We start from the raw sequence: 12,004 nt of genomic DNA, 5'->3' as shown, positions 1-12,004 counted from the left end.
TCTATTACCAGGGCAGCTTCTTGGTAAAACAGTAGCTACTCAATGCTGTTTGTACTGAGCAAAGCAATGCTTAACATATTTCCCATTATTGATTAATACATTGATGATACTATGGTAGCTGTTTGCATAATGAATAGGGTAATGATTATACAATTGTTCAGAATATTTTGAAACAAATATCCACAATCTGGAGTCTTTCCAGATTGTTTTCCTGATTATAAAGTAGATATTTATGATAATTTAGGATGATTGATTCCTTTGAAAATTTGACCACACACCTACCTTAGGAATAGTTGAGTCTTGAGTGCCCAAGCTGTATAATCTGTTACGTATTTTAAATTGGTTAATGTTTGTTTTAAATTCAGTAAATTGCATTTTTTAAAATCTTTGTTATAAATTATTGGAGCTTTGAGAGAGGTGCTGTTTAAGAAAGGATTTCTATTAAACAGTTATATTTTAAAAAACAAATGATAGGTAAACATACTTCTATGTTGTCTGATGACCCAGAGCTTTATCTACTAAGAATTATAGGCAAGTAACAATTGGGGGGAGAATTTTAGTAATTTCTGTAAGTAATAGTCTTTTATTTTGGTTATCAGAAGAGCAGCCCCGTGCTAAGCATTATTTACACGTATTTTTCTTTTTATTTTTTTCTTAATACTGACTGGAGGGTGTATTGATTTGGGAGAGAGAGGGAAAAGAAAACATCAGTGTGAGAAACATCAATCAGTTGCCTCCCACATGTGTCCCTAATGGGGATTGAACCCATAACCTAGGTATGTGCCATGACTGGGGATCAAATCTGCAACCTTTTGGTGTATGGAACAATACTCCAACCAACTGAACCACCCAGCCAGGGCTATAGGTCCTTTTTTAAGCTTTGTTAGCTATTTTTAACAATGGAGCATATAATGGCAAAGGAAATGAGAGGTGACAATCAGCTAGATTTTATATTCAGAATATAAACAACATTTAGAAAATGAATAAGCAGCATTTACTATACCTTCCTTTGCATCTGAATAGCACACAGCTCAAATGGTCCTTTTCTCCCACTACATTTTTAATAGTTGAACTACCTTTAGTTATTACTTTAAACACACTCAGTTTCCCTAAAAGTCAGCCTTCTGATACCTTCTTGTCATTGATTTTTGTTGTTATGCCTGAGCTTATAGTTTAGCTCAAACTGTCTTTGACTTAATGCCCTCTTAAAGATACTTAAATTGGTTTGTCCTTATTGCTTGATTGGCAATATCCAAGAAATAGACTGATGCTAAGTGAGCAGTAGAGAAGCTGCTTGGTTGATTTAAAACATTTTAAAAGTATGTAGTTAGCTCATACATAGACCATTGTAGTTTCTAAACTCCTTAAATCAAAGCCTTCACAGAAGTTTCAAAGAATTTAATCAGTATTTCTCTACACAAGTGTGATACAGATTCATACTGGGTTTGCTGAATTGCCTTAGATTTTAGTTTGTTTGAGAGAAAGAGACATCTATTTGTTGCTTCATTTATTTATGCATCCACTGGTTACTTTTTATGTGTCCTGACCAGGGATTGAACCCCTGGTGTATCAGGACGATGCTCTAACCAATTGACCTACACAGCCAGGGCACCTTTGATTCTTGTACCCAGTGGTAGATAGGAACCTGAAAAGTAAAATATTAATAATATTACAGATAAGAGCACATTAGGTTTCTCATATTTTGAGTAGTGGTATTGACAATTCTAATTTGTTTTCAAGTCAGTATATGGAACATTAGTAATTTTTCTTGTAAGTAGTTCATTGTGCTTCAACTTGGGTGGCAATTTTTTTCATCATACTTTGAACCTTTAGCAAGTTTCTACAGAAACTTGTTCCAAGCCTTTACCTTCACCAGAAGTACTTTAAATGTATACCATATAGTTGATAGTTATAAAGGAACAAAAATGGGTATTTTTCTGTCTCCTTTTGGTCGTGTTTACTAAAATTATTCAGTTTAGTATTTATACATTTAGAATTGAATAAAGTCTCCAAGGACTGTAGGTTTATAATGTTTATTGTGAAAAGATGTATTACAAATATTTAAAAATAAACTCGAGAAAGTACAGTATTGGCTGACTCATGCCCATAATGGGCTTTCCAGCTGCCTTTAAAGGATTCAGGCAGTGGTAGATTCTGGGCTGTGACATGACACAAGAAGTAAATATTTTCCAAAAAATCATAAATTTTAAAAATTCCATCAGCAAGGTAGAATGGAGTTGTTCAGGCACGGGAGTAAGTGGTGGATTTGAATTGCGTTTTCTCCCCCCCCGCCCCCGTCCTTTTTTTTCTTGCTTAAAGCAAATTCCTGTTTATCAAAAGCACATGCTGTATATTGTTCTCCTTTCTGTGTTTATAGTGTTTTGAAGAATTGATAAATGAATTGGGTATTTGTATGTGGGGATGTTAAAAGTTGTGGCTGCTCTCTGTGGAAGGGAAAAACAAATGAAGTTAATGCACTTCTTTTCCAAGCTCAAAGTCACTGTGATGTATATTTTTTTAATGAAATTTAGGAATAAAGCTCTTGTCACAATTGTAAAATGTTTCAAAATGCTGCTTCTCTTATCATTAGTCTGGTAACTTGAACTGTTTTCTGCAAACTGCATTGTACAGAATTTAAACTCAGACTATCAACTTTTATAGTTAAACATTGTATTAAATAAACTATGCTATGGTAACAGTTTGCTTCTGTATTTTTAAAATTATTGTGGTATTAGTTACTTAACGCTTATTTTTATTAAAAGCTAAATAATGAAGATAAATCAACTAAAATATACTTTTATTTTACCCAAAGGGATATAGAATTTGTATTAGGCAAAAACTGAGCAGAGTTGAACAGTACTGAGCTTAAGAATTTAGCCAGCAGTGACAATTTCCAGAAGGTTTGGGAATAAGTCCTAGTATAAATGTTTAATCATGATGCTTTCTATTGCAATGTGTCTTTGCCTCAGCAAACTTTTAAGTTTACACTTGGAATTTGCATTACTATCTAGTAGAAAAGCCCACTTGCTTTTTAATTCCTCCAAATTTTCTCAGCATTGGGAACACTGTATTATATCCTTTGCCTGCCAGTTTTAACACTGTTGTAAAGCCATATAAATGTTGATTGACTTGTAAGAAAAATCGATTCTAGTTTTTGGATTTTTGGTTAGTTTCCCTTTTTCTTTTTAAATTTAAATTAGACATATGTAGGGAAAATGCACCTACCTAACTTGAGAGTTAGTCATGGGAAATACATATGCTTAGGTAAGAACGTTCTGATCATCCAGTTATTTGTATGTATTAACATGAATATTACTGAACTTTGAAATTCTGGAGTGTTTTGGGGTTTTTTAATGCTTTATTTAGCCAGGAGAATATGTAAAATGTTGAGTGCTTGGACTGTGCAACTTGTGTATTAAAATACTTTTAGTATCAATTTGCTTTTCCTATTTTTATTGCTTTCTAAGAATGTTTCTATCCTAAACATTTCCTAATCCAATAATATATATCCTTTTTATTTGTAAGTGCTGGTTCCTAATTTAAAGGCTTTTCCCCCCTCAAAGTCCTCGACACCCAAATTGTGTTGGTTGTAGTTTACATTTTTGCCACAAACTGTAGTTCTTGGTTTGTTAAATAGCAGAGCAGTTATGTTTCCACTGCTTAGTGTGTGTTGCCATTCCATTCCTTACACTGAATTGTTTAATTTTCAAGCTGCATAGACTCTTTAGTGTGCTTAACTCTAGTAGAAAGCCTAGCCCAGTTGAGTCAAATTGTGTAAAGGAGAAAAACTAGTAATGTCTGGTCTTTTATTTTATCTTTCATTGAGTAAGTTGGTTATAAAGCATTTATACAACTTACCATTTTGTAGAAACTTGTTCTCTGTTTTATAATATGAAGATAACTTGATCCAAATCTAGTCATTACTGCTATGTAATATACTCCCTAAAACAATTTAAAGGAAAGGATATGTAACAGGTTCCCAGACTTGATTAGTTCATTGTGCCTTTGCATGGCAACCCTAAGCCTCCAAAACAGTTAGTTACTAATGGGATGTATGCAACTTAAGTCATTGCACTAAAACCTTGGAAATCAGACTGGATGCGATCACCCTCTTCTTTTACATTTTTGTGTCATACTTCAATTTTTTTCCAGCATCTACTGAACACCCAGGTTTATAAAGATAGGATGTCATCAAAGGGATGGCATATTTAATGCATTGAAACTGAACTAAAACTAGTAAAACCTATAGAGTCCAATAGATGGCAAATATTGTTTCTCTTCTGAGTTTTTAAAATAATTTACCAACTCTACTTTTGTGAATTCACTAGAGTCCCTTAGATCACTTTGGCACACAATTTGGGAATCTGCAGTATTTTTCATATTCAGCTGCATTAGTCTTTTAACAGAAATTGTTTAACCTGGGGTCTTTAAACCCTGAAATTATGGGTAAGAATAATGGCTTAGCTTACAGAATCATCTACACCATTTTTAAAAAGTATAGGTGGCTGTCCTCACCCCAGATATACTCAATCACAGTCCTGGGTATGGCGAGCCACTGCCGTGTACAGCCTGTGAGAGGGTGGTGCGGAAGTCCTGAAGTTACATGCAAAATTGGGCGTCGGGGGAGAGTACATTTTATTGCTCAAGGCTTCCCAAAGATCACGACATCAAATACTTTTGCTGTAAGATTTGACCCCTGAGAGAAAGACAGTCTGTGTAAGTTATACCTATACTCAGCATTCCCATTTGTAGAAGTCTATCTCAGAGGTACACTGATGGAAATATGAAACAAAGCTGTTCATTGCAGAAATTTCTAATAGCCAAAACTGGAGATCATTAAATTGGTATACCACTGGTTGAATAAACTAGTACATAATGTATAACAAAATGCCATGCCAGATTGGGTTGGGGAGGGGGGGTATATACTGGACTGTAATGTCTAGGATGTAGTAAATGAAAAAAGCAAGATTTTGTGCAAGAGTAAAATGCAAATGTGTGTATATATTTGCTTATATTAAGAAGCAATAGGTAACCTACAAAGGACAGCAGTGAAAAGGTAACCTACTTTCCTGAGGAAATGGGGAGAAAAGGTTTGCAAGTCATAGCTGATAAGGGGTCAATATCCACAGTATGTAAAGAACAACAAAAGCAGTGGGAGGGGAAAGGAGACTCAAGTAGACATTTCTCCAGTGATAATAAATTGCAACATTAACGGTTTGGGAAATGCAAATCTGAACCACAATGAGATACCACCTCATTCATTAGGATGGCTACCATCAAAGGGGCTAGTGAAGATGTGCACCCTCGTGCAATCTTGGGAATGTAAAGTGGTGCAGTTCATGGGAGACAGTATGATGATTCCTCAAAAAATTGTAAACAATGTCATCCACCAACTCTACTTTTGACCATATATTGAAAAGATTTTAAAGCAGTGTCTCAAAGAGACCTGCACACCAGTATTTATAGTAGCATTATTCACCACAGACCAGAGGTGGAAGTAGCCAAAGTGTCCACTGATGAAGGAATGGATAAAGGAAATTTGGCACATGCATAATTTAGTATTAGTCTTAAAAAATGAAAGAATTCTGACACTACATTAGGTGAACTTGGAGGACGTTATGTTAATGGAAATAAACCAGTCAAAGAAAGACAAACTGTATAATTCTATTTAATGAGGTATCTAGAGTGGTCAAACTCATGAGAAATAGAAAGTAGAGTGGTAGATCCCAGGAGCTGACCGGAGGTGGAAATGGAGAGTTGTTTAATGGGTGTATAGTTTCAGTTTCCCAAGATGATCAAGTTCAGGAGATCAGGTATACAATGTGAGTGAGTTACATTAGTGAACTGTACTCTTAAAAATGGTTAAGATGGTAACATTTGTGTCCTGCATTTTATATCAAGATAAAAAAAAAGAGGGGAATGTAATTCATAAAAAACCACTGAGTCTGTATCAACTTGGTTACCTAACTCCATGTAGAGGAATTATTTCCATTGACCTTAAAACATGGTAATTTGCATGTCTAGTGAGATACACTCTAAAATCACAAAGAAGCCATAAATTGCATTCAGTAATCATTGTTAGTAATATTGGTAGTGTTATTAGAAACTAAAATTTAAGAATTGGATGATAAACAATTTTCTGAAGAGAAAAGAACTTTCATTGGAATATTATCCAGCTATAAGAAGGAATGAAGTTCTGATTAAGGTAATATGGATAAACTCTGAAACTATGCTGAATGGAATGCAGCTGAGCACATTTTTTAGTGGCTAAAATTATACATTTCATGTTGTATATGTATTTTTATTAAAATTTTAAAATTGAATTAACCTTCAATGGTGAAGATCACACATGATTATACTTAGGTGAAGAGCAGCTTTATTAAATTATGAACCTGAAATTCACTCACATTTGTAGCTTATAATATTAGTTACAGTTTAGACTCAATCTTAAACTTTTCTACCATGTAAAACCTAGCCTTCCCTTAGACTTTTGAAAATTATTACATTTTGATCCCTGACAGCTATAAGAAGGGAGCTGGACTCCAGAGCAATCATTTGCCTGATAACTAGGTCTTATTCCACCTCTGTCCTTAAGAACTGGTCCATGGCCACCTCCAGGGCCTACCTGGATGGCTTTCGCAAGAGGATAAATATATTTATTTGTTGATTCAGACTCAAGTTCAATTACTTCTCTGGCATAATCCTGAAATTCTTGCTCCTTTTCTTCCACAAGATCTTCAGTAAGTCTGCAATATTCTAATTGTGCTTGTTTTGCTTGTTTTGCATTAAACTTATTTTTGGCCTAATAGGGAAAGAAAGAAAATACAATTTCAGATTAGCAAACAAGGCCAATTTTCTAAATATATATAGCATTTGAAGTTGTAAATACGATTTTCTAAACTCACTGATACTTGACCAAGTTCTGACTTAAAAGCTGTACACTGTAATTTATTTCAGAAACTTTCCCATGCTTCTCACAGTATCATCATGCTCAAAAGTCGTGACTCAGTGAAACTTACCTTAATAGTCTTAGGTGATAATATGCCTTCAAACAATACAGCAAAATAATTAAAAGAATGAAATTTAGACAAAACCAAATAACCAAATTTAGAATCCTCTTTCTACCAATGTGTATACCATGGCAGATGTAGAAGACACATCAATCACTGTCCCAGTCCACTCACTGTGTGAAGGAACTCACTCAAACCCATTGTCCTAAGTCACCCCGATATACCACAGGCCCCTGGCACGTAAGATTGAACTACCAGTGACTAAACTAAATTAAACCAACTACATTCTCTGTTTCCTAATCTGAAGTTGGAACAAGTGGCATTTATCAATGTAGATCAATCGGGAGCTGGGTGGAATAGTAGTACACAAAGCAGTCTACCAAGAGTTGATTTATCAACATTTCATAAAAAAATTTTAACAGTTTATATTTACACAAAAGATTGTTCCTCTATATGAGATTTTTTTTTTTTTTTAGAGGGGAAAGAATGAGAGAAACATGGATGTGAGAGAAATATCAATCAGTTGCTTCTTTTGCATCCTGACGGGACAGAAACTGCAACCCAAAATGTGCCCTGATTGGGAAGCAAACTGGCAACCTTCTGCTTTGTGGGACGATGCCTAACAAACAGGGCTAGAGGATTTTAACTTTTTTTTCCCCTTTAATCCTCATCCAAGGACATTTTTCCACTGCTTTCAGAAAGAAAAGAAGGGAGAGAGACAAACATCAATATGAGAGAGACACATCAATTGCCTCTCATATGCACCCAGACCAGGGATTGAACATGTAACCTAGGCATGTGCCCTGACAGGGAATCAAACCTGCAACCTTTCGGTTACAGATGACACTCCAACCAACTGCCACACCAGCCATGGTGGGATTTCCATGACTTTTAAAATTTACTATGAAGTTCTGGTTAACAATTTTTTCATTTTGTCTTCTCAATGGCAATTTTTTAAATGCCGAGTTTGTAAAAACTTTAGTGATTTTGTATACTCATGAATATATTTTAATAGTCATAAAATTGTTTTCAAAATCAGTGACCAACATTTCTGTATAAACTAGTAGCCCAAACCTGATATCTAATACAAATTAAAATTTATGAGGAAATAAAGCAACCATATGAATACCAAATTTTAATAAACATTAACTAGGTATCAAATCATATTTCTATCACATCGTCTTCCATGGTTCATTTTAGTTACAGTATACTGCTTTATCTAATTGTTAAGCTTTCCATCTGGTTTAGAATCTTCATTAAGTTCAAGAGTTATAAATATATGGTTTGACAATAAAGGGAAATCTATTTTTTCAATTTTTTATTATTAACACTGGTTAATAGGATCATAGAGGTTTCAAGTGCACATTTCTATGATATTAGCTCTGTATATTGCACTGTGTGCCCACTGCCCAAAGTCAAACCATCTTCTGTCACCATATGTTAGGTCCACTTAAGGCTTGCATGCTATTTGTTGAATTGGTGCTAGAGTACCAGTAGTTTAAAAAAAAATAGAAAATGACATTCAATTATATTTTTCAAAAGTTGAAAAGCCATAAACTATCTCATCAAAGGTAAAATATGTACTATAATGTGGGATGTTAACAAGAAGCAATTGGGATATGTTGATTGGGTGGTAGTTTGTAGAAAGATGTTGAGGGAACAGGGAGAAACATTAAGTAGTGTACAAAAAGAAGTGACAATGGAGGGAAAGGATTACATAATGGATCATATGACTGGTGCCTCAAATTTGATATGCATTAAGCATGAATACAGACTCATGAAAAACCTTAAAATATTTGTTTAAAATTTAGCCCTGGCTTCTGTGACTCAGTGGATTGAGTGCTGACCTGCGAACCAAAAAGTTGCCAGTTCGATTCCCTATCAGGGCACATGCCTGGGTTGTGAGCCAGGTCCCCAGTTGGAGGGGTGGGAGAGGCAACCACACATTGATGTTTCTCTCTGTCTTTCTCCCTTCCTTTCCCTCTCTAAAAATAAATAAAAACAACACCTTAAAAAAACTAATATTTTTTAAAAATTATAACAGATGGGGTGTAAAGGTGTAAAGTAACAAGCACACATGTGAAAGATGAAAAAGAGCTAATACTTTGGAAACTGGAAAATAAAGTTAAAGAATCAAATATCCTGACTTTTCTTTAAAAATTGTACCTCAGAGAAACCAAATTGCTGATCATGAAAAGTTTTTTGAAGACACTGACAAAGGAATAAGAAGGAATGAGAGAATATCGATATTTTGCCACCTCATAAATTAAGAGATTAAGGCAATAATTATCAAAGGCTGTTTATACCACAGAAAGTGAGACAACAGTCATTATATGCCTTTTAATGAAAGTACACAATACCACCTATAAGGAATTTTACCCAAAAAATTGAACCTAAGCCCTGGCCAGGTAGCTTAGTTTGTTGGAGTGTTGTGCCATAAACCAAAACGTAGGTTTGATTCCTAGTCAGGGTACATAATACCTAGGTTGTGGGTTTCATCCCCAGTCAGGTCATGTACAATCAATATTTATTTCTCACTTCTCTCTCCCCCCGCCCCAGCAAAAGCAATAAACATGTCCACATGTCCTCAGGTGAGGATTAAAACAATATTTGAACCTGAGTCCAATCTAAACTAGATTTCACATAAAATTCAGGGAACACATTAAACTACACCATATGGATCCAAAAAACAAAAGTCAGACTATAATTCTAAAAGACAAGGAACCAGTTTGTTTAGCAAATAAAATTACAAGACAAACACAATAAAGACCAGGAGGGAGAACTTAGGACAAAAAGAGGATAGAGGTGGAAGAGCAGTTACAGATTAAAGGAGACTTCAAAGACATACCAACCAGATAGAATACATGGACCTTATTTGATCCCAATTCAAACAACACAATTTAGAAAGTACTAATGAGACAATTTGGGGGAATTTAAACACTTAATTGTTTTTGTCAGAATGGCTATCCTCAATAAATCAACAAATAGCAAGTGCTGGCGAGGATGTGGAGAAAGGGGAACACTTTTGCATTATTGGTGGGAATGTAGATTGGTGCAGCCACTGTGGAAAGCAGTGTGGACATATCTCAAAAAATTAAAAATGAATCTGCCTTTTGACCCAGTGATCCTACTTCTGAGATTAGATCTGAAGGAAGCCTAAACACTGATTCAAAAGTATATAAGCACTCCTGCATTCATTCCAGCATTATTTACAATTGCCAAGATATGGAAGCAGCCCAAGTGTCCATCAGTGGATGAGTGGATAAAACAACTATGGGACATTTATACATTGGAATTCTACTAGGCCACACAAAAAAAGAAAATTCTACCCTTTTGCAACAGTATGGATGGACCTGGAGAACATTATGCAAAGTGAAATAAGTCAGTCAGAGAAAGACAAACACTATATGGTTTCACTCAAATGTGGAATCTAATGAACGAACTGAACTAACAAGGAAAATGGGGATGGACTCTTAGAGAGCAGATGACAGTTAAAGAGTGTGGGGAGGTTAGAGGTGGAGGGGTGGAGCAAAAAGGGAAAAGGACTCAGGGACATGGACAGCAGTGTGGTAATTGCTGGGGGTGTATATAAATGGACTACATGGTAGTGTGTTGGGAACCGCCCTGACTGGTATCAGAGGCTGAAAACCCCGCCAAGCTAAGGCTAAGGGAACGCCCTTGGAACTGTAAGCCAGCAAGGAGACAAAAGCTTATCTTCCTGGCAGGAATGCTGCATCTGCTGCTTTATTCATAACTGAACCCCCCCAAAAAGCTTGGTCGGTTAGCCAAAGACGGGTAAGATTCCCCACGGGGGGAACGACCTAAGCCAGGCACGATCACTTTGGGAGGCCCCCCCAAAAGAAGGACTTGGGGGGCTGCAGCAAAAGGGGGGGGTGATGGACCCTCACTCCTCGGCTTTGACAAAGTCTGAGTTCTCAGCGTCTGGAAGAAAATCTCCTTATCTCTTGGTTACCTAGTTCCCTTGCTCCACCTAAGCCTAAAACAATGACAGGGTGGTACAGCTCGGTACTGAGAAGTGCGGATTTCCCGGGGTGATCAGGCCTAAGAAAGAACATGTAAATTACTGCGAAACCTTCTTTGTTTAGAATGCTCTCAGTTGAATGAGAAGGGTCTTAGGAGGAAGTTAGTTTGTTCCTCAGTCTTACAGCTCTTTGACCCCCAACTCAATAGACGGGCAGAGTTCTTTGTTTTCTATAGTTCCTTACTTCCCCTAATGAGTACTGTACTTTACCTGAATTATTATGCAGCATGAGCCTAATAAAAGCAGGTATGGACGGTAAATCAGCGCGCTCCCCACTAGGGGGGGTGGCCATTTCGTCCCTACTTCCCCACAGAAACTAGTCTGTCTCTGTGCATGTGGTGTTTTTTCTCGCGTGTGTGTTTCGGCGAGCCATCCACAGCGTTCCGTGGTCACTGCTGGCCGGTGACCCATGCGCAACAGTAGTGGGAAAAATGCAATAAAAAACACTGAATGATAACTGTCTTAGATGTGATGATGTCATTGTGATTACGTTAATTTCTAAAGAGTCCCTGAGTTTTAGAGATGCATTCTGAAATATATATTAATAAAATTATATGATCTCTGGAATTTGCTCCAAAATAATATAGCAGGTCCTACTTCTGGTAATGGCTGCATAAGGAGGTTGGCCAATTCCCCTCCACAGATATCAAGTTTATTATTAAAAATTATTAAAATCAAATATTTCAGAGCACTAGAAAGTGATCATGTGCAGGCAAATACTTGAGAAGTGTCTTCATGAAAAATTTCCGCTGAAGAACTGCCTGCAACTGATGGCATTGTTGTCTTAGGGCACTGTCATCCCTTCAGCTTAGGTGATGAAACCTGAAGATTTACTGGACAATAATGGCAGATTCCACTCAGGCTGGGTAGCAAAACAGCTAGAAATTTAAGTGGGAGATTCTGGAAGCAAGATAGTTATAGAAGAATAAGATAATAAACCTTCAGACATCCG

General features: G+C 36.2%; 1 protein-coding gene across 1 annotated transcript in view; it reads right to left on the bottom strand.

Annotated features, from left to right (window-relative positions):
* Nucleotides 1-6,240: 6,240 nt before the first annotated feature.
* The window catches only part of CFAP210 (cilia and flagella associated protein 210), a 35,670-nt gene continuing 29,906 nt past the window's right edge, over nt 6,241-12,004 (bottom strand). The window contains exon 9 of the mRNA XM_045830273.1: nt 6,241-6,802. Coding sequence (XP_045686229.1) covers nt 6,458-6,802 — 345 coding nt within the window. The 3' untranslated portion in view covers nt 6,241-6,457. The remainder of the gene's footprint in view (nt 6,803-12,004) is intronic.

This window comes from Phyllostomus hastatus, unplaced genomic scaffold (genome assembly GCF_019186645.2).
Source record: "Phyllostomus hastatus isolate PE091 unplaced genomic scaffold, TTU_PhHast_1.1 phas_contig_1, whole genome shotgun sequence".
NCBI lineage: Eukaryota > Metazoa > Chordata > Mammalia > Chiroptera > Phyllostomidae > Phyllostomus > Phyllostomus hastatus.
This window is presented reverse-complemented; position numbering and strand designations above follow the sequence as displayed.